The sequence below is a fragment of the Ochotona curzoniae genome, unplaced genomic scaffold, assembly GCF_017591425.1.
Source record: "Ochotona curzoniae isolate NIBS_2020 unplaced genomic scaffold, NIBS_Ocur_1.0 contig_814, whole genome shotgun sequence".
In the NCBI taxonomy this organism is placed as follows: domain Eukaryota; kingdom Metazoa; phylum Chordata; class Mammalia; order Lagomorpha; family Ochotonidae; genus Ochotona; species Ochotona curzoniae.
The window spans coordinates 74,866-97,779 of NW_024466570.1; the positions used below are offsets into that span (position 1 = coordinate 74,866).

At 44.3% G+C, this 22,914-nt stretch overlaps 1 protein-coding gene across 1 annotated transcript in view; it reads left to right on the forward strand.

The window, feature by feature from the left end:
* The window catches only part of LOC121164506 (dynein heavy chain 14, axonemal-like), an 81,307-nt gene extending 59,290 nt beyond the window's left edge, over positions 1–22,017 (forward strand). Inside the window, exons 7-9 of the mRNA XM_040992628.1 lie at positions 11,463–11,582; positions 13,036–13,098; positions 21,877–22,017. Coding sequence (XP_040848562.1) covers positions 11,463–11,582; positions 13,036–13,098; positions 21,877–21,924 — 231 coding nt within the window. The 3' untranslated portion in view covers positions 21,925–22,017. The remainder of the gene's footprint in view (positions 1–11,462; positions 11,583–13,035; positions 13,099–21,876) is intronic.
* Positions 22,018–22,914: the final 897 nt, after the last annotated feature.

A 22,914-nucleotide genomic window follows, 5' to 3' on the forward strand; every position in this document is an offset into this window, starting at 1 on the left:
CCAGTGGCATGTACGTGCTGGTGTGTGTGCTCCTGCAGCCGCTGCGGGTGGATTCAGCTGCTTCCTGCTGGTCCCAGGGCGCCTGCGGGCTGCAGGAGCCTGGGGACAGGCGGGAAGCCGGCCCACGCTCCTGGTCACGGACTCAGCAGCCCTGGCAGCACTGGAGGGGCGGCCTCAGTGAGTTGTTCTGGAAGTGGAGCCCTGGTGCGGTAGTCTCGGGTCGTGCTTGTGGAGCCCCCTGGGCGCCCATGCTGGAGGGAGGTGAGCTTCTCCAAGCAGTCGTTGCTCCGGGAGTTGGGGGCTGGGGGTGGGCTCGTGGGTGAGCGGGCTGCAGTCCCGCTGGAGGAAGCTGTGGCAGGAAGCTGTGGGAGGAAGCTGTGGCAGGAAGCTGTGGGAAGTGGTCGAGCAGGCTGGTTGTGTGCTTAAATGCCCGGTGGGGTGCTGGGGTCTGTGGGGCGCGCCATGCTGTGGCCAGCTCCTGGTCCTTGGCCACAGGAACCTGCCTGGTGCTTGGGGGCGGGCACCTGCTTGGTTCTCAGCTGAAAGCTCTCAGGACTTTTCAGTTTGTGTTGAGACATGGACTGCTTCACAGTAGGAGTCATGGGTTGCTCAAGGGACCGGTTGTTTCCACTCTGCAGGTGTGCTTGAGATTGCAAGTGCGGCAAGCTAAGCTTTCCTAAATAGTTGAAATCAGCTTTAGGATGGGTGGTGTGTTTTGCAGGAAATCTATAGAGATTTCTTTTTGAGGTCTAACTGTTGCTGTCTGATAATGATGTGAATTTGCTCTCTTCCCCAGACAAGAATGATGTACCTTCATAAAAGTGAAGTGGTCATAAAACACACATTTCTTTCATCTAGGAATTCCTTTTAATTTTTTTTCCTGATATGCATTAAGTAGCTATAGAGGTTCATTTCTCCCCTTTCTCCTCCTCTTTTTCCCCGTTTGCCAAAATTTTCCCCTCTTGCCATTCCCCCTGTGTTATCACAATAATATAGTTCCTAATTGTTTTTCTTTCTTTATTTTTGACAGTCTGTACATGGTTAATTATGGCACAAAGGTTCAAGGGCTACAGGATTGCTGTTGTTATTGTTATGGGTAAGATTGTTATTTCCACATTCTCTTTTTGTGTGTGTGTATGTTTTTCTATATCTGGGATAAAAAGGGAGATAAAGGGAGAAGCCCCACCCAACCTCCCACTGATCCCAGGTCCCCAATTTGGGACATGCTCTGAGGGTCTTGCTCAAGTGCTTTTGATAGTTCAGCAGTTTGATTGATTGTGGCCTGGGAAAGCAGTAGAGGACAGCCCAAAGCCTTGGGATTCTGTGCCTGTGTGGGAATCCAGGAAGAGGCTCCTGTCTCCTGGCTTCGGATTGGCTCAGCGCTGTCCATTGTGGCCACTTGGGGAGTGAATCAATCGGTGAATGATTTTCCTCTCCATCTGTCCTCCTGTGTGCATATCTGACTTTCCAATAACAAAATCAATCTTAAAAATAACTGCTGAATAATACAAAATGCATGTTAAAAAAATTTGTTTTCATATGAAAGGCAGACTTTACAGGGCGCCAAGGAGAGTTAGGGAAGGAGAGGCTTAGGTGGTCCGAAGGTGGGACCCACAGGCTGCTTCTGTGGAAGCTCCTGTGTGATTCCAGGGCCCAAGGCATCTTCAGTTGCTCTCTCCGGCCATAAGTAGAGATCAGAATCAGAAGGGGAGCACCTGGCATTGCCACCACAGGGCTGAAGATGAGCTTGTTACAGCATCATTGTTGCTCCAAAATGGAAAATTTTGAGATGTGTTGTTTGATGAGGGGATTTCGACTTCCATATCTTTCTAAAATATTTTCTAAGAATGTAATGGTTATTTTTTCCTTAGTCTCTCTCTCCCTCTTTAAGATTTATTTGTTTTGGGCCTGGTGCGATAGCCTATTAAAGTCCTGACTTTGCACGAGCTGGGATCCCATTTGGGCGCAGGGTCTAATCCCGGCGGCCCTGCTTCCCATCCAGCTCTCCCTCCTTGTGGCCTGGGGAAGCAGTCGAGGACGGTCCAAAGCCTTGGGCCCCTGCACCCGCATGGGAGAACCGGAAGAGCTCCTGTCTCTGGCTTTGGATAAGCTTAGCTCCAGCCATTGCGTCCAATTGGGGAGTGAATCGTGGGATGGAAGAAGACCTTCCTCTCTTTCCTCTCTTTCCTCTCTTCCCCTCTGTATATCTGCCTTTCCAATAGAAATTTTTAAAAATGCTTTTAAAAAAGATTTACTTATTTTATTGAAAAGGCAGATTTACACAGAGATGGAGAGAAAGATCTTCAATCTCCCGGTTCACTCCCTAAATGTTCATACCATCTGGAGCAGAGCCAATCTGAAGTCAGGAGCCTGGAGCTTCTTCAGCATCTCCCATGTTGGTGCAGGGTCTCAAGGTGTTGGCCCGTCCTCTGTTGATTTCTCAGGCTGCAAGCAGGGAGAGGGATGGGAAATGGGGCAGTCAGGGCTCGAATCCCATATGGGATCCTGCACATGCAAGGCGAGGATTTAGTCACTGAGTCCTAACGCTGAGCCATTCCTTAGTCTCTTTTAATAGATAACTGATGAAAAATGTCTTAATATTGGTGAGGTGGAAGGTTGATGTACCTAAAAAATATTTTCTTCTGTTGATGAAATGCTGAATTGCATAGTAACTGAGAATAATCTGATGTACTTTATTTCTGTTTGAATCATAAAGTTAAACCAATTTGAAATTTTTTGGTTACTAATAGGAACCCTTTTTACACAGTAGAGGAACATTTTTGCCTTAATAGAAAATGCTTGTTAGAAGTATTTTTTCTGTTTAGTTATTTGCTTGTTTTATGAGGTGAGCTAAAAAAGCATGCACTTTTATTCTGTAAGATTTACTTATTTTCACCCATCACTCAGTTCTTCTGATTTCTGTTTTAATGATCTTAGGTAATGACTAGTGTGTGACTGAAGTTCTCGGATCAACTAGCAAAACTTTTGGAACTTCAAGAATCTACTTTGAAAATCGCTGTGGTAAGAGAGAAATATTCTGGCTCTGTGTGCTTTGAGCAAGGTGAGGCTTGTACTTCGTTTATAGATTGGATCAGAGCCCAGTGCATTTATGAGACCAGGCACTTCACTAAGTTGGTGGGCAGCATTGCTTGTGAAGGAGGGTCTGACAGTGAGATGCATGCATGAAGAGACAAAATGGATGGATTTCAGTTCTCGTTAGAGGTTATCTTAGGCTCTGCTGTGAGATTAATGTGATTAATGCTCCTTAGATCATGTGATAGACAATGTGCAAAAGAAACAGCAACCTGCAAATGCCATGTTTTGATGAGAGTGTGAGGATACCTCAACAAGTTTGTGGAAAATTGAATTAAAAGATATATTTATTTTGGTACAGACAATCTTGAATTTATGCATGAGGTGTCTGTAAAGTTGACAAGAATGCAAATGGTAAAACCTGCATGGACTTTCCCATTTTTTTCATCTCAAAATTTCTATTTGAGTCACTTATTTACATGAAAGTCAGAGAGGTGGAGAGATCTCTCCACTGATTCTCTCCCTAAATGTCTACTAAACACTAGGGCAAGGCGATCCTCAAGCCAGGGGGATGCAACCCTAGGTTCAGTCTCCAACATGGGTTGTAGAAGGCCCAAGACATTGGGCTATTATCTGTTGTCTTCCCAGGGATATTAGCACTGAGCTGGATTGGAAACAGAGCTGCCATGGCAGTACCCCCTGGATGCCAGTCTGCTTGGACTGCTCTGCCTCAGTGTCTGTCCCCCAACACCAACTTGCCTGGTGCAAGGGCTCAACATGGTAATCCTCGCATTTAGGCACTGTTTTATTTTCTGGCTGCTCCGCTTCCAGTCCAGCTCCCTGCTAGTGGCCTGGGAAAGCAGTGGAGGATGGCCCAAACCTTGGGACTCTGCACCTACGTTAGAGACCTGCAAGAAGCTCCTGGATCCTGGCTTCAGATTGTCAGCTCCAGTTGTTGTGGGCATTTGAGCAGTGAGCTACTCTGGAATATTTTCTGTCTCTCCTCTGTAGATCTGTCTTAAGGAGTGTATAAATTCAAATATTAGTTTCTGATTCCATTTCCCATGAATCTTCTGATGTACAGTGGAGTAGTGTTCTGTGTTGAGCTTGTCATTTTTTTTCTCTGTTTCATAAGGTGGAATATATTTGAGGATTCCTGTTACTCTGCAGTTTTATGTGGATATATGAGTTTTACTTGTGCTTGTAAGTCAGGTTAGTGGTTGTGGGAAGCATTATCTCATAGGGTGAGCAATAGCTCAGTAACTAAATGGGAAGAATTTAGACTAGCATTTGCCAAAATTTGTGTCAACCTTAGAGTGATAATTCTGATTAATACTTTTTTTTTTTTTTTTTGGAATGTTAGATATACAGCAGGAGAAGTGACAGAGAGGAAGATCTTCCATCCACTGGTTCACTCCCCAAGCACCTGCAGTGGTCAGAGCTTCTCTGATCCAAAGCCAGAAGCCTGAAGATTTGTCTAAGTCTCCCACGCAGGTACGGAGTCCCATGACTTTGGACTGTCCTTGACTGTTTTCCTAGACCAAGAGGAGGGAGCTGAATAGATGTGGGGTGGCCAGGAGTAGAACTTATTTCTGTATGGGATTCTGGCACATGCAGTGTGAGGATTTTAGCCTCTAGGCTATTGCTCTGGGACGGAAATCATTTACAATTATACTTTTAAAAGATGTGTTAAGTTTTGTAAATATTTATTCACTTATTTGTTTATTTGAAAGGCAGTGTTTTCAAAGATTGAGGGAAAGATAGATATTGATTGTGCTGATTCACTCTCCAAATGGTTGCAGGGGCAAGACTGGTCCAGGCCAAAGCAAGGAGCCAGGAGCTTCATTGGGGTTTCCCATGCCAGAGGGCATCCTCCATGGTTTTCCCTGGAGCATAATCAGGGAGCTAGCCCGTAACAATACATTTTTTAAAGATGTATTTATTTTTACTGCAAAGTCACATATGCAGAGGAGGAGAGAGAGAGAGATCTTCTGTCCAATGACTCACTCCCCAAGTGATCACAAAGGGTGGAGCTGAGCTGATTTGAAGCCAGGAGCCAGGAAATTTTTCCAGGTACCCCATGTGGGTGCAGGATCCCAAGGCCTTGGGCCATCCTTGACTGCTTTCCCAGGCCACAAGTAGGGAGCTGGATGGGAATCAGGTGTGGCGGGATAACAATCATTGCCCATATGGGATCCAGGCATGTCAAGGTTAGGACTTGAGCCATTAGGCCACTGTACTCGGACCCTAATGATACATTTTTAAGTTTAAGAGAATATTCAGTAGGGTTGAAGAGCGGGACCTCTCATCTTGGTTACTCACCAAGTGCCTGCAAGCTGGGAGCCCAGAATTCAGTCCAGGTCTCCCAAGTGGTTGGCAGGAGCCTACTTGGGAAGCCATTGCTGCTGCCTCCCACTAGCAGGAAGCCAGAGTTGGGAGATTGAGCCAGGGCTTTAACCGTGCACTGCACTGCAAAGTGGATGTCCTCTCTGATAAGCACTACATCAAATGCCCACTCCATCACACAATTTATAATTAGTGTAAGGTCAGAATCTTCATTAAAAACTCTGAGAAATGCGGTCTTAGGCTAAAATGTGGTTCTGGATTTTTCCCATCACTTGGATGGTGATATTTGTAATGAAGCATTGTTTGCGCATTTTCCTACTGCAGTTGGTGAAAACCTGTGATTCTAAGGAGCAGATGAAGTTAAAGTAGAAGGGGAGGTATAGGTCTTCCTGCAGAAATCTATTAAACATTTAAGAATTCAATATTGACATTTTAGTTAATCAACTTTTCATCCTAGATTTTGCTGTGAGATGTTATGTTTCTGAATGTGTTTGTTTTAAGTTACATAAAGTGAATACAATACATAATATATATTTTAAAAATTAATTTTGTTTTTATTTGAAAATCAGAGTTAGAGAAGGAAGTCTTGCCTTTGCTGGTTCACTCCTCAAATGGCTGCAGCAGTTCAGGCTGAGCTGATCTGAAGCTAGGAGCCAGAAAATTCTTCAAGTTTTCCTACATTGGTGCATGGGTCCAAGGCCTTGGGCCAGCCTCTGTTGCTTCCCCTGTGTATAAGCAGGGAGCTGGATTTGAAGTGGAGCAGCTAGAACTCAAATGGGCATCAATAGCAGATGCTGGCACTGCAGTGGGAGGCTTAGCTTCACATGCCACAGTGCCGGACCCTGTTTTGTTTTACAAATTTCTTACTGAAGTTTGCTAATCTCAGTAATGTAAGAGAAAAATCTGCAAACTCTGAGCTTTTAGCAGTTTTCTTGTTAACAGATGAGAATTAGGTATAATCTGTTGGTAAGTTAGATTACATTCTTGGAAGATGCTTTTTAAGATTGCCTGATCAAGGGCCCGGTGGCATGGCCTGGCAGCTAAAGTCCTTGTCTTGAGCGCACCGGGATCCCATGTGGGCGCCAGTTCTAATCCTGGCAGCTCCACTTCCCATCCAGTTCCCTGCTTGTGGCCTGGGAAAGCAGTCGAGGATGGCCCAAAGCTTTGGGACCCTGCACGCATGTAGGAGACCCAGAGGAAGTTCCTGGATCCTGGCTTTGGATCGGCATAACATCGTCCGTTGCGCTCACTTGGGGAGTGAATCATTGGACGGAAGATCTTCCTCCCTGTCTCTCCTCTCTGTATATCTGACTTTCCAATAGACAAATAAATCTTAAAAAAAAAAAAAAGATCGCCTGATCAGACCAATTTTACAGCTGTTTATAACATTTTTATTCAAACTGTTTCAGTCCATCTTGAGAAACCTGGTTTCTTTTGTTAAAAAGGGAAGACTATGGAAGAAATATCTCTAATTTAGATACATAGGGGACTAAAAAAAAAAATGCACTGACTAACAGGTAAATCTCTTTGATGGTTTCCTGGAGTATTTTTGTTGTTAAACATTGTTTATGTATTTGAAAGAGTTTCAGAGAAAAGAGGCAGAGGGATATTTCTCAGTGCTCAGTTACTTCCCAGATAGCTACAATGCCTAGAGCTGGGCCATACGGAAGCCAGCAGCCAGGAGCTCCCATCTGTATGTCCCTGTGGGTGGCAAGGCCCACGCACTCAGTCATCCTTCATTGCTCTTTCAGGTGTATTAGCGAGGAGCTGGATTGGAAGTTGAGCAGCTGGGATTTCAACAGGTGTCCATTTGGAATGCCAGTGCCGCTTAACCTGCTTCACCCTTATGGGATCTTCTGCATGTTTTGAGGGTACCCCTTTACATGTTTGTTTGTTTGTTTTTTCCTTCAGAGAACATTTCCAATACAGATAAAAGGCAGGTCAACGTTGAGTTAGCTTAGTTTGTACTGTAAAGGAATTGGTTCCCTAAATGTAGTTGTGAGGTTGCTATTTTCCTTTCACTGTGATGTGTAATTTAGGTGCAGGAAACACATTTTAAAGGCACAGTTCATTAATGCTTCACACATTGCCTGTGCAACCACTACCCACATGAATATACAGTTTTTTTTTTTCAAAGACTGAGAGTTCCAGAGAGATGGAGAGATAACCAGAGCAGTTTTTATCAGCTTGTTCAGTGCCCAGGTGCCTGCAGCAGCGAGGGCTGAGCTGATCCGAAGCCAAGAGCTTCTTCCAAGTCTTCCATGTTGGTGCAGGATTAAAATAAAAAGAAATAATGATTGCTTTCCAAGGCCATAAGCAAGGCACTGGAAGGGAAGCTGAACAGCCATGATGTGAATGGAACCACTTCTGTGATCCTGGCACATTAAAGGTGAGGATTTAGCCATTGAGCCATGGTGCTGGTCTCTGTCTCTCGATGCCCTTCCCTTTAAAAAATAAAAAGATTTGTTGATTTTAGAGGCACAGGAGTGCAGGAGATCAGGCACTAGGGCCATCCTCCACTGCTTTCCCAGGCACATTTAGCAGGAAGAAGGATTAAAATGGGAGCAACAGGGCATGGCATGATGGCCTAGCGTCTAAAGTCTTCCGTTGATCACGCGGGGATCCTATATGGGTGCCAGTTCTAATCCCAGCAGCCCTGCATCCCATCCAGCTCCCTGATTGTGACCTGGGAAAGTAGTCGAGGATGACCCAAGGCCTTGGAATGTTGTACCCACATGCGAGTTCCTCAGGCTCCTGGCTTCGGATGGGCACAGCTCATGTGGTTACATTCAATTAGGGAGTAAATCGTTGGACAGAAGATCTTCCTTTCTGTCTCTGCTTCTCTCTATATATATATCTGACTTTACAATAAAAGCAAGCAAGCAAACAAATGAATGTTTTATTTAAAAAACGGAGCAGCAAGTGTTTGAACTGGTGCTCATATGGGATGCCAGTACAGCAGTTGGCAACTAAATGTGCTGTGCCACAATGCTTGCCCACCTCCTTGATTTTAACTTGAATTTTTGTTACTTTGACAACACTTAACTGCTTCAAATGAAAACCAACATTCTCCTTTCTCTGATTTGCACTCCTTGCAATATTTGCCCCCTGATCTTTCAGCTGTTCACGATTAAATCTTTTGCTTATTGATGTGATTTGTTTGTGGGTCTGTTTAGGTTTTCTGCATCTTCATGGCTCAGTTCTTCAACATTTTATTCGTTGTTGATTAGCTGTTGTTATTCCTGAAAATTCTTCTTGCTTATGTGGTTTACACTGTTACATCTTTTCATCTTTAATTAGGACTGTCTCCTCCCTCCCTTCCTCCTTCCCCACTCCCTTCATTTCCCTCCCCTCCCCTCCCCTCCCCTCCTCTCTTTTCTCTCTCTCTCTCTCTGTCTCTGTCTCTTTGTCTCTCTCTTTCTCTTTTTTCTTATTTGAGTTAGTGATGTATCAGTGTTACTTAGTTTTCAATAAATCTGTTCTTCATTGATCTTTTATCTTTTTTTCTATTTTGTTTATTGTCTAATTTCTTTCCTCCTAGTAATTTTGTGGTTTGTGTTGTTTGTCTTTTGCCTTGATGCCGTTTATCTGATGCCTTTCCATTTCTTAGTATAAGCACTGACCGCCCCAAATGTCCCTGTCAGCACTGCTGTTGTTGTGTCCCTTCAATTCTGATGCATTGTGCTATCTCCATTTGTTTACAGGAAGCTTTTGATTCTCCTTGATTTCTTCTGTGGCTCTTTGCTTAGGAGCAATTTGTTAAGTCATGTGTGAGTTTACATATCTTTTAGATATTTGTAAGTCGTTAATTTCTAACTGAATTAGATTGTGATCAGAATGTAATCAGAAAAGAGAAATGATATGGTTTCATTTTTAAAAAAAAATTATTGAGACTTTTGCTTTATATCTTAGCAGTGAACCATGATAAGGAAGTTCAATGTACTGATGAAAAGGATGGTTTCTGGAGGTGTGGAATGAGTTCTCTCAGATGGCAATGAAGTTCTGTTAGTCCATAGTGCAGATTAGCCCTGTTGTTTCTTGGCTGATTTTCTGTTTTGTTGATCTGTCCACTGATGGAAGTGAGGTGTCAGAGTGGAGGGGGCCGCTCCTTGCTGTTGAACTGCATCAGCTCCCGGGGATAGGAGATGGCCTTTTGATGACACCTTAGAGACCCCGATGTGAGGAAGAACATTCCCAGAGTGTTGCTTGAGTGGTTTGGGCAGTTCTGACACATTGTTAGCTTTATTGCATCAGGGTTGAGAAGATCTTTTCCAGATCCGCTGGCTGAGCAAGTCCACCTTAGTGTATCCAGAGACCTGGGTCCTTGGTGCAAGCTTGGCCAGGAGAATGATCTGATCTGTTTTGCTTTCCATTTCCTGATGTGGCACTTGATGTCCCCAGCTGGCCTAGATGAACTGTGCAGTGGGGCACACTGTCCAAACATTGCACAGGCCTCAGCACCTGAGGAGGGATAGTTGATCGATTTGTTCTGTCCTCTGTCCTCTGTAGTGGTACGAGGTGTCCTTTGCAGGTTCCGATGGATTGTCATATCCTCCATGGGCACCTAGATGTGCTGTCCACCGCTCTGTCTGAGACACTCAGCTTTGACACTTGCACTCCATGGTCAGACCATGGAAGCTGCACTTTTCTGTATGGTAACATTCTTGAATGGAGGTTTCTTGTTTTGCTGTTTGTTTTTAGAATCACTTTCCAAAGTTCTCCCCTCACCCTGAGATTGATTTATTTAAAAGACAGATTTTATAAAAAGAAGATTAGAAAGAGGGATATTCAGTCTGCTGGTTCACTCCCTAAGTGGCTGTAATGCCAGAGCTGAGCTGATCCGAAACTTGGAGCCTAGAGCTTTTTCCTGGTCTCCCATGTGGGTCCAGAGGCCCAAGGATTTAAGCCATCCTCTGCTGCTTTCCTAGGCAGGGAACTGGTTTGGAATTGATGCAGCTGGGACATGAACCAACACCCATATGGGATGCCACATGATAGATGAGGATTAGGATGCTACACCACCATGCCAGCCCCTAAGTGATTAAAAATGGTATATACATAAAATATATGTATATATATTACAGATAAAAAATATAAACCTTTTTAATCACATATATATACTAAAATGCATATTTTTAAAATATAGTTTTCAGCAGTTTATCTTGTGATAAGCAAATGGAGTGCTTCATTCTGTCATGCCAGAAGTCATTTTCCTTTTTGTCTTTTGTTTTGTTGATTTTGAGGTTTGCAGTACTGTGTAGTTGTAGTTTTAATGTGCATTTACAAGCATTTTTTCATTGTCTCTGTCATTCTATCCTCTTGAATAAGGTGTTTGTACCTATCATTTTCTGTTTAGTTGGATTGTTTGGTGCTGTTCCATTTGTGTGTGTGTGTGTGTATAGTTTAAAGGCTATTCCTGGCTGCTTAGTGACATGCAGATATTCGTCTCCCAGGCTGAAACTTACTTTTTTTCAACTTAACAGTGTCTATGAAAAAAAAGCTAATATTCATGAAGTCTATTTCACCAGTTTGTCTTGTCATTTATTGGTCTTTTGGTGTCATGTCAGACCACTTGTCAGACCCTCCCTCTTGGTCCTAAAGGTTTCACATGCGTTTCCTGAGGGAGGTTTTTTTCATTTTTGGGTGTTTTTTTTCATGGAGTAAAAATTTCATGGTTTTTCATTTTACATTTTAAGTTAATGAGCTGTTTTAATTTTCCTACAAAGTATTGGTGTAGGAGTTTAAAGTGTTTATGTGTTTTTCATTTTTTGTTACTGTTCAATTACTGCAGTATCATTTATCATAAAAGCCTGCCCTTTCCCAGTTGCATTGCATCTGCAAGTTTATAAAAGGCATGCTTGGGTCATTGTTGGGTTCTCTAGTGTTTCTTTAGTCTGTTGCAGCTGCTTGGGCAGTGAACCAGCAGAGGGAAGAGCTTCTTGTTTCTCCTCCTTTCTATCTGATTTTCCAATAAAAATAAATCTTAAAAAAAGAGTTGAATTATGATCTGCAGAAAGGGGGAAAAAGTGTTTATTGTATCATTTGATTCTCATTCTGTCACCGTTTCTCTGGTTTCCTTACAGAGCTCTGGGGAACATGAGTGCAGTGAAGAAGTTTCCCATGAAGATGAGGGGTTTATGGGCATGTCCCATCTCCTGCAAGCCCATCATGCTATGGAAAGATTGGAAGAGTTTGTGTGTAAGGTAAGATGACGGTATCCTCTCATTTGCATGCAGTATTTAGTCAGTGCCAATCAGAAACAGCTAAACAGCATGAGTACTTTGGCATTCAGCTTTCTATGCAAAAAATCCATGGTAAAATGAGGGCAGGGGAAGTCTTCTGAATTGTTTCAGAAAAGTTTTACAAATAAATAGTAAAGATTTATTTATTTTTGTGTAGAAGGGAGAGTTACAGGGAGACAGAGCAAGTGAGAGAGAAGGATTTTTAAGATTTGTTTATTTATTGGAAAGTCAGATATACAGAGAGGAGGAGAGACAAGAGAGGAAGATCTTCTGTCCGATGATTCACTTCCCAAGTGAGTGCAATGGCCGATGCTATGCCGATCCAAAGCCAGGATCCAGGAACTTCTTCCAGGTATCCCACACGGGTGCAGGGTCCCAAGGCCTTGGACCTTCCTCCACTGCTTTCCCAGGCCACAAACAGCGAGCTGGATGGGAAGTGGAGCTGCAGGGATTAGAACCGGCACCCATATGAGATCCCAGTGTGTTCAAGGCGAGGACTTCGGCAGCTGGAACACACTGCCCGGCTGAGAGAGAAGGATTTTATAATCACCATATTGTATGGTGGAACCCAAAACCTCCTGCCACCTAGCTCTAATCCAGTGTCTATGAACCCACCTTTGCCCATCCTTCCCTCCCCACTTGCCACCCAGTGTTTGGTAAGCGCAAGTATATATTTTTTAGCTTTTATAAGCTTTCTGTTTTTTAAGTCAACATGTGAGTGAAATTATGTGATATTTATCTTACGGTGCTTTGGTTGATGTTGTCACCTGCGGTTTAGTCAAGGTGTTGTAAAGGACAAATGTGATCCTTTCATGTCTGAGTTACATTTCCATGTTGACACACCCATTTTCTTTAGACGTTCATCAGTACAGGGAGCCTTAGGTTGTTTTGATTTCTTGGAACTTGCGGAGTGCAGACAGCTCGACGGATGAATTTCATTTCTCTTTGGAATCTTGCCAGTTAGTGGAATTGCTAGATCATATGGTAATCCTAGTTTCCAGTTTTTGAGGAACCTCTCTACTGTTTTATGTATAATCCCATGAACAGTGTGCAAGGATTCCCTTTTCTCTGTATCTTCTCCATCACTTTTTGTCAAAAAAAAAAAAGAAAAGAAAAAGAGTTTAAAGACAAAGTAGGGGACTGGCAGTAAGTGATGCTGTTGCCCAGAACAGCTTACATCCCCTATGGGTGTGATGTGTATCCTGGCAGTTCCACTTAGGATCCAGCTCTGTGCTGATAGCCTGTGGGAGCAGGAGAGGATGGCCCTAATCTTTGGGCTCTTGTACTCACAGGGGAGACCCAGACTCTTTTGGCTTAGGCCTGGTCCACATTACTGAAAAGTTTTTTAAGACATAAACCATGGGCCCACCGTGTTAGTCTAGTGGCTAAATTCCTTGTCTTGCCTTCCTTCCAGGCCTGTGTAAAGAGCATTGCAGAATACACACAGAGACAGGCAACATCTGGACACATCTCTAAGGTATGTATGAACAATGGCAATGAATTGGTGATTGAGTTTATTCCTTTTATTTGCATGTCTTTGAAGGGAAGGGCAGAAGCTTTTTGTGAAGATTGATTTAGTTTTGGGTGTAGTGGTTAAGGTCCTCCCCTTAAACCCACCAGGATCCCATATGGGCGCCAGTTCTAATCGTGGAGGCCCGCTTCCCACCCAGCTCCCTGCTTGTGACCTGGGAAAGCAGTGGAGGACAACCCAAAGCCTTCCAGTCTTGCACCTGTGTGGGTGACCCAGAAGAGGCCCCAGGCCCCTGGCTTTGGATTAGTGCAACTCTGGTTGTTGCAGCTGCTTGGGGAGTGAATCATCAAAGGAAACATCTTCTTGTCTGTCTCTCCTCCTCTCTACACATCTGCCTTTCCAAAAAATAAATAAATCTTTTGCAAAAGTTCAGGGATAAAATGAATTGAAAAATAACTGCAATTTTGTCCAAAAACTCTAAAGTCAATGTGTATGAGAAGTCTGCAGTAAGTTCATGGAAATGTGACTTGTTAAACCAAGCAGAATTTTCCCATATTATTCCACATTCCACAAATGTTTGAAAGCAGCATGATTCATGTTGAAGTTGGATAGTTTTGAGATATTTGTTAGTATGATCTGCACAGCTATGAAGATTGCTTTCGATGTGCATGGTTGTACCTAAACATTTCCTTTGGTTTGTGTGGTGGTTAGAATTCGTGCAGCATGGGAATGCTGCTGTGGTGCAGTGGGGGAAACCATGGCTTACACCACCAGCATTCATAAGAGTGGCAGTTTGAGTCCCAGCTGCCTCACTTGCCTTCAGGCTGCCAGCTGGGGAGCCTGGATCCCTGGCACCTGTGTGGGTATCCCAGAAAAAACGCATGGCTCATTTGGACAGTGAATGAGCCAGGAGTGAAGAGAAGTCATCTTTTGTTTTATGACTCTCCTTTTCTCTCTGTACTTTAAAAATACATACTTATATTCATGCTTTCTCTTGTTAATCTTCCCCTAAGTTCTATCTATTTCTTTAAAGATTTATTTATTTTCTTGGAAAGGCAGATGCACAGAGAGGAGGAGGAGAGCCAGTGAGGAAGATGTTTCAGTCGGTCATTCACTCCCCAAGTGGTGGCAACGGCTGGTGCTGCACTGATCCGAAGCCAGGAGCCAACAACCTCTTTCCAAGTGTCCCAGGCAGGTGCAGGGTCCCAAAGCATTGGGCCGTCCTCGACTGCTTTCCCAGGCCACAACAGGGACAGTGGAATGGGAAGTGGAGCTGCCGGGATTAGAACCGGCGCCCATATGGGATCCCGATAGGTTCAAGGTGGGGACCTTAACCATTGCTCTATCATCCAGGCCCAGTTCTATGTATTATAAATTGCCTTTGACTATGTGCATGACTCTACTGAATCTACTCCAGGAGACACAGTTACTTTCCTCTCACATTCCATATTGATGGGCAAATGTTTGGCCACTGTGTTATTTGATTTTACTTAGCACTTGAAAGCACTGAGTGTTTTTAGCCTGTGCTTCATAATGCTATATTGTTGTGTTATCCTCCATAATTTTCTATTCAAAACAATTTTTTCCACTGTCAAGTAAGAGCTCACCTATTCTAAAGAACATTTTTCTCCTCCAGATGACCATTTCTTTGATAAGGATTTTTCTTGCCTTAGCATCTGCTCCCTCTATTATTTTTCAAATTTAATTGTGATCGCAGTTGATAACTCCATAATCCATATCTGGAATCTAGACAGCTCTCTTGGTCCCCATTTAATCCTGTCACAATCTCCACTATTATGACGCAAAAATGTCAAACTTCACTATTGCTAACACCCCCTGACACAATAATCAAAACAGATTCTCGTTGTTTTTCTATGAACTATAATGAAATTCTGCACCGTAGTGTGTAACCTGATATGAAATAATAATGCTTTTATTTTTTTTCCTTGCTTTCATGCACCAATGCATATATCCATGCATTTCTACATGTTAAATATTTCCAACTATTTCCCCTTAATTATTTCTGTAATGATGCTAGTTTGGACAGCTGTTGTCATCAACCTTAATTTCTCCCATCTTCCCAAAAGCATTTTTCAAGTCTATGCTGGTTCTTTTGTCAAAATTCATTCACTACTTACTACCTCTTCCTCTCCCTCTAAATTCTCAAGGAATCTCTTTTGGTTTCAAGTGGGACCTACCATTTCTTCGCATGATAGTAATTCTTTCAGGGAGGTAGACATTAGTCAAATGGTGAAGATACTGCCTTGGACACCTTCATGCCATGGTGGAGTGCCAAACCTGGCTTTCTGATAACGGAAGCCTACAGGTTATAGCTCACATAGCCTATTCATTGCCACCCACATGGGAAAATGGACTTGAGCGCGTGGCTCCTGGTGTTTGACTGATGTAGCCTATAGTAGTGTAGGTATTTGCAATGTTATTTAGAATTTGGCTCTCGCTCCGTCTCTCTTTCTCTCCTTCTCTGCCTCTCCGTTTACAATAAACTTAAAACTAGAATTTACTTTTAAACATGTTGAAAGAATTCACAAGATAGCATAGCTGTTCAACTCATTTTCAGGTAATTTTCACATGATCATCTAATCTCCTTGCACCAACATGGCAATAACTCTATTTCATTTTTAATCGTTCATCCATTTAAAAAATTAGGCTTTCACCTGAACTCCTTACAAATTAATTATTTTCAAAGCGCCTGTGCCTTGGTTGCCACATAGAGTTCTCGATCCAAAGAAAAATTCTGAGAGATTTTTGTTGAATGAATAAATGAAACAATAAGAACCATGGAAGAAGTTTCTTAAAAGACAAATACAGTGTACAGTTTTTCAAAACCAACATGAAATATGTCAAAACTGATAGATCACATTTTATTTGTACAGCAGTCAAAACCTAAAATTGCATGTCTCTAAGTGGGCCTCCAGAGCCCAGTGCAGCAAGGAGCCCCCATCCCCATCTGACCACACAGAACTTCCCAGGGTGAGGAGAGGAAGCACAGCAGGGCGCCCTGGTGTCCAGGAGGAGGAAGAAAAGGTTCCCCAAGGGCGGCGGGGCATCCAGCGGAGGAATCCTGCGTGGTGCTGACGCGGAGGGATTGGCCGCTTGGTCACTTCCTGCGAGATGCTGCGGCCTCGCACACTCAGTCAGTGAAGAGCCAGTGGAGAAAGAGGACAAGTCACTGGGTTCTCCAGAGTGGAACTGTTCTCTTGCCGAAGATGTGCAGCAGGCTCCGGGAGAGGACGTAAGGGCTCGTGGACTCCAGCTGAAAATCATCCTGCCTGCTGTCCACCTGCCCCCCACCTGGGGAGGGTCTCGCGGTGGCTGCCATGGTGGACATGGAGCCAGCTATGTGCGAGTTGGTGCCGCCCCCAGAGTGCCTGGTCTCTGAGCCTCGCTGCAGGACTTGATAGACCCACTGGGCTTCATCAGCACCATCCGACCTGTTACTGAAAACACGGACACCTACAAGGTAAGAACCCCCAAGTTCTAGTGATCCAGGAAGGGGAGGCGGCAGCTTGGCCTTAGCACCTGTGTGTGGGAGCGCAGGTGGAAGCTTGTCCCCTAGGGCAAGGGTAGTTTGGCCATCTCCATCACAATGGTGCAGGAGTGGAGGTGGCTGCTTGCCTGCCTGCAGGGTTTAGGAGGATGGGCCATGGCTTAGCACTCAGTGAGGATTCCAGGAGGCGAGATTGCAGCTTGGCCATCTGCGTGGGGTCTAGGAGGGCAGGTAGTGGCTTGTCCCTAGGTGCAGGGTCCAGGAGGCAGGCGGTGGCTTGGTCCTTGGTGAGTGTTCCTGGAGGGCAGGCAGTGCCTTGGCCCTTTTGTGTGTTGTCTGGGAGGGCTGGTGGCAGCTTGGTCATTGGCATGGTCCATGAAAGGCATGAGGTTTCTTTGCCCTAGGCATCGGATCCAGGAGCTCAGGTGGCAGCTTAGTCCTGCATTCTGGGTGGAGAAGCTCAGGTGGTGGCTTCGCCCTCAGGGTGGGGGTCATCATGGCAGGCTGTGGCTTTGTGCTTTGTGTGTTGTTTTCTGGGAGGGCTGGAGTCCTTGGTGCAGAGATGAGAGGGAAGCTGGGGTCTAGCACTCAGTGTGGTCTCTGTGTAGAGTGGGCACAGGTGCCTCGGGTTCACGCTGTCCTGCAAGGCCTGCTCCACTTCTGTCCTTGGGGCCGTCCTTCCTTTTTTCCTTTCTCTCTCTCTCCCATTCTCTCTCTCTTTCCTTTTTTTCTTATTTGGGTTAGTGATATATCAGTGTTGCTTAGTTTTCAGTAAATGTGTTCTTCATTGATCTTTTATCTTTTTTTCTATTTTGTTTATTGTCTAATTTCTTTCCTCCTAGTAATTTTGTGGTTTGTGTTGTTTGTCTTTTGCCTTGATGCCGTTTATCTGATGCCTTTCCATTTCTTAGTATAAGCACTGACCGCCCCAAATGTCCCTGTCAGCACTGCTGTTGTTGTGTCCCTTCAATTCTGATGCATTGTGCTGTCTCCATTTGTTCACAGGAAGCTTTTGATTCTCCTTGATTTCTTCTGTGGCTCTTTGCTTAGGAGCAATTTGTTAAGTCATGTGTGAGTTTACATATCTTTTAGATATTTGTAAGTCATTAATTTCTAACTGAATTAGATTGTGATCAGAATGTAATCAGAAAAGAGAAATGATATGGTTTCATTTAAAAAAAATATTGAGACTTTTGCTTTATATCTCAGTAGTGAACCATGATAAGAAAGTTCAAGGTACTGATGAAAAGGATGGTTTCTGGAGGTGTGGAATGAGTTCTCTCAGATGGCATTGAAGTTCTGTTAGTCCATAGTGCAGATTAGCCCTGTTGTTTCTTGGCTGATTTTCTGTTTTGTTGATCTGTCCACTGATGGAAGTGAGGTGTCGGAGTGGAGGGGGCCGCTCCTTGCTGTCGAACTGCATCAGCTCCCGGGGATAGGAGATGGCCTTTTGATGACACCTTAGAGACCCCGATGTGAGGAAGAACATTCCCAGAGTGTTGCTTGAGTGGTTTGGGCAGTTCTGACACATTGTTAGCTTTATTGCATCAGGGTTGAGAAGATCTTTTCCAGATCCGCTGGCTGCCCAAGTCCACCTTAGTGCATCCAGAGACCCGGGTACTTGGTGCAAGCTTGGCCAGGAGAATGATCTGATCTGTTCTGCTTTGCATTTCCTGATGTGGCACTTGATGTCCCCAGCTGGCCCAGATGAACTGTGCAGTGGGGCACACTGTCCAAACATTGCACAGGCCTCAGCACCTGAGGAGGCCCAGTCCACATTGTTGGGCTTCCGTCAGTTTATTTCTCTGCTTTTGAGTAAGCTCATGCTTGGTATTTTTAATTCCTTTTAAGACATCTTACCAATCTCTTGTAAGGAGTGGAAGGGAGGGAAAGAGAAGCAGGGAATTGGATGCCAAGTATAGCAGCTAGAACCTGGAACTGTAAGCTCTATGGGATCTTGGTGCTTGCAAGGTGAGGATTTAGCCAATGAGCCATTCTACCAGGCCCTGGATCTCTCTATATTTAAGATTCACTTATTTTTATTGGAAAGAGTAGTGCAGAGAGAAGGAGAGACAGAGATCCTCCATCCATCATCAAATTTACCAAATGATCCTAATAGCTGGGGCTGAGCCAGTCCTTCTGGGTCTCCAGCCTGAATGCAGGGTACCAAGGACTTGATACGTCCTTTATTGCCTTCGTAGCCACAAGCCAGGAGCTGGATGGGCGGTGCAGCAGCCAGGATACCAGTTGATACCTGTATGGGATGCTAGCGGCACAGGTGGGAGCTTAGCCTACTGTGCCATGGTGCTGGCCACCAAATCATCACGTTTTAGTTGAGATTTTGTTTAAGTCACTTATTCCAGTGATTTGTTTTCCCTGAAAATTTCACTCTCTTTTTCCTTTTCTGGATGAGTGGTTTTCTAGATATAAGTAGTAAAAAGAGTTTCTGTTAATATTCTGGTTAAAGTGTATGTGAGAGCTACTGTTGTGGCGCAGTGTACTAATCTACCATCTGTAGTGCTGACATCCCACATGGCCATGTTGCTGTTTCCTGAGTTATCTTTGTTGCTCACTCCAGACCAGCTGTTTTTAAGGTTAGCTAGTAGCCTAGAACCTCTGGGGCTTTGCTTTTGCTTTGTCCTGTGTTGCAGGTCTTTGTTTTCCTTATGTTTTTGATGGATCATATGTTCTAGTATAATGAGGAAGAAGGTCAGTGGGAAGTGAAGTAGAAACTTGCTTCTTGAGGCCTGTGTGGTGTTGTGGATGGAATTGCTGCCTATGTTGCCAGTGTGAGTCCTGACTGCTCTGCCTTCATCCAGCTGCCTGAGAATGACCTGAGGGGAAAAATTGAAGATGGCCCAGTTCCTTAGATCCCTGCACCCATGTGGAGGCCCAGACGGAGTTCCAGCTTCTGGCTTTAGCCTGGCCATTGTGGCCATCTGGGGAGTGGACCACTGGATGGAAGAAACATGTCTGTCTCTTCCATGCTTGTTGCTTTGAGTTTTAAAATGTACACATACATGCATATTCAGTAAAAAGAATCTTGCTTTTGTGGAGAGCTTTTGTAATGATGTGAGACTGAGTTGGTTTTGTGATGAGTAGAGCTGCTGCCTGCACAGCTGCCAGCCCACTGTTCAGGTCCTGGCTGTTCTACTCCGATCAACCCCTGCTGATGGCCTGGGACAATCACCAGAAGATGGCACAGGTTCTTGAGCCCTTGTCGCCTATATGGAAGACCTGGATGAAGCTCCTGTGGATGGAAGAGCTCTTCTCATTTCACTTTTGAATAAGAATACAGATTTTAAAAATTAAATTATGAATCATTTTAGTTCAGTAAAATGATGTGAAAGTTTGTTTCTTCCTTTCCATGATTGCTGCTGAGAGTGTTGCTGTGTTTATTCTTAACCCAGTGTGACTTATTTGTAATTTATTTGAGTGGCAGAGAATCCAACAGGGAGACCTCCCTTCCGCTGATCACTGCCCACACGTCTGCAGTTCCTAGCACAGGGCGCAGCCGCATCCAGGAGTCAGGAACTCAGTCTGGGTTTCCATGTGAGTGGAACCAGGCAGCTGAGCCTCATCTGCTGCCTTTTATTTTATATAGTATGAATAGTTTAGTTAGAGACAGAAATTCATCTGGTCTTCAAACCAGACAAGAGGTACACATAGAGTAAATCTGTTAAATGTCTAGTTTCAGTGTAGGCACTCTAATATGAATTAAACTTTAGAGTTTAAAACTTTTGAGAGAGGGTTCAGTATGGTAGCCTAGTGGCTAAAGTCTTTGCCTTGAATGTGCCAGGATCCCATATGGGCGTTGGTTCTAATCCTGTTAGCCCTGCTTCCCATCCTCTCTGCTTATGGCCTAGGAAAGCAGTTAAAGATGGTCCAAAGTTTTGGGACCCTGCACCCACATGGGAGACCTGGAGGAGGCTTCTGGCTGCTAGCTTTGGATAATTGGCTCAGTTCTAGCCGTGGCAGTCTCTTGGGGAGTGAATCAATGGACGGAAGATCTTCTCTGTCTCTTCTCCTCTCTGTAAATCTGACTTTGCAATAAAAATAAATAAGCCTTAACAAACTAACTAACAAACAAACAAACAAGAAAAACTCCGTGAGAGGGACTGGCATGAGGGCTCAATGACTAAATGCTCACCTGTAAGTGCCAGGATCCCTTGTGGTTGAGTGAGTGTCCTGGTGGCTCCACTTCCCATACAGCTCCTCGCTTGCGATCTGAGAAAGAGGAAGAGGGTGGCTCAAAACCTTGGGACCTTATCCCCCTGTGGGAATCAGAAGAAATGTCTGGCTCACCTCAGCTGTGGCCATTATGGCCATTTGGGTAATGATTCAGTGGATGAACATCATTTTTTGCCTCTCTTTTTCTCTGTAAACCTGATCTGCCTTTCCAAATAATAAAGTTTTTTTTTTAATTAAATTATTCATTTGGAAAGTCAGATATACAGAGGGAAGGAGAGACAGAGCAAAAGATCTTCTGTAAGCTGGATCACTGCACAAGTGGCCAGAACTGAGCTAGTCTGACGATAGGAAATTCTGACAGGTCTCCCACATGGGTGCAGGGTCCCAAGGGTGTGGGCCGTCTTTGACTGCTTTCTCAGGCCACAAGCAGGGAGCTGGATGGGATGTGGCGCAGCCAGGGCATGAACCAGTGCTCATATAGAATCCTGGCGTATGGAAGTCGAGCACTTTACCCACTAGGCTGTTGCTCTGGGCCCAAAAATAAATCAATCTTTTTAAAAAGATTATTTTTTTTTTTATTACAAAGTCAGATATGCACAGAGGATGAGAAACAGAGAAGTTCTTCTGCCTGATGAGTCACTCGCCAAGTGACCACAAAGCCTGGTGCTACATGATCCAAAGCCTGGAGCCTTGAGCCTCTTCCAGGTTTCCCACGTGGGTGCAGGATCCCAAGTCTTTGGGCCATCCTCGACCTCTTTTCCAGGCCACAATCAGGGAGTTGGATGGGAAGCAGGGCTGGTGGGATAGGAACATATACCCATATGTTATAGCAGCTTCTACAAGTCGAGGATTTTAGCCACTGGGCTACCGTGCTGGGCCCAATAAATAAGTCTTAACAAGAAAAGCAACAAAGAAGCCTTAATAATCATTATATATTTTTGTTTGCCTGTAAATATTACAGATGTCACTATTGTCATTTATTTGTTGAAATCTAAAATTGAAGCCCAGAGTAATTTATGTGTTTAGCAGAGAATGCTTGACTCTACTTAAATACTAATTTTTACTTTTTTTTTTTTTTAATTCAGATTGTTGGCAGCAAAGGAGGTGTTGAAATGGTCACCAAAGAAAAGTAGCGGTCTAAAGTTAATATCTGCTTGGAATATCAGCCAACTGGGTGTCGCTTGAATTCTCACTATGAAAGAATTCTCTACCCATAGAGCCATTCCAGTCTGGTGTCAGTATTATGGTGAGTTGCAGCATTTTTCTTAGAAGTGGATAAATTGGGCCAAAATCCCTACCTTGTATGTGCTAGGATCCCATTTGGGCTCTGGTTTGTATCCTAACTGTTTCACTTTCCATCCAGCTCCCTGCCTGTGGCCTGGGAAAGCACTTGAGGGCAGCTCAGAGCCTTGGGACCCTGCACCCACGGGAGACCAGGAAGGAACTCCTGGTTTCTGGCAGCTCAGCTGCGGCTGTTGTGGCCATGTGAGGGGTGAAGTAGTGGATGAAAAAATCTTTCTCTCTGTAAATCTGCCTTTCCAATAAAAATAAAACTTTTTTGGGGGAGAATGTTTCAAAATTATTTTATGTTGGAAAGGCAAGTTGAGAGAGAGAGAAAGAGAAAGAGAGAGATCTTACATCCACTGATTCACTCCCCAAGTGGCTGCAGTGTCCAGAGCTGAGGCAGTCTGAAGCCAGGAGCCAGGAGCTTCTTCTGGGACTCCCACGTGAGTGTAGGGTCCCAAGGCTTTGGTCCATCCTTGACTGCTTTCCCAGGCTACAAGCAGGGAGCTGGGGGAGGGAGGAAAGGGGGAGAAGCTGGAGCAGCTAGGGCCTGAATGGTGCCCATGTGGGATCCCGGAGCATGCCAGTTGAGGATTAACTGCTAGACTACTGTGTTGGGCCCCACTTCATTTGTTTTTATTGGTGAATAGTATTTTCCTTGTATTTACGTACCTTTCTACTTGTTTACTAGTTGAAGATCGATGGATTGTTCCAGTGTTTGGCTGTTAGGAATAATAGTAATGCCTGTTTAGGTATAACACTTTGTGTGGACATATGTGGCTGAACCATTTTACATTCCCCCCAGTAATGTAGAGGCTTCCGGTTTTTCCATGTTCTGG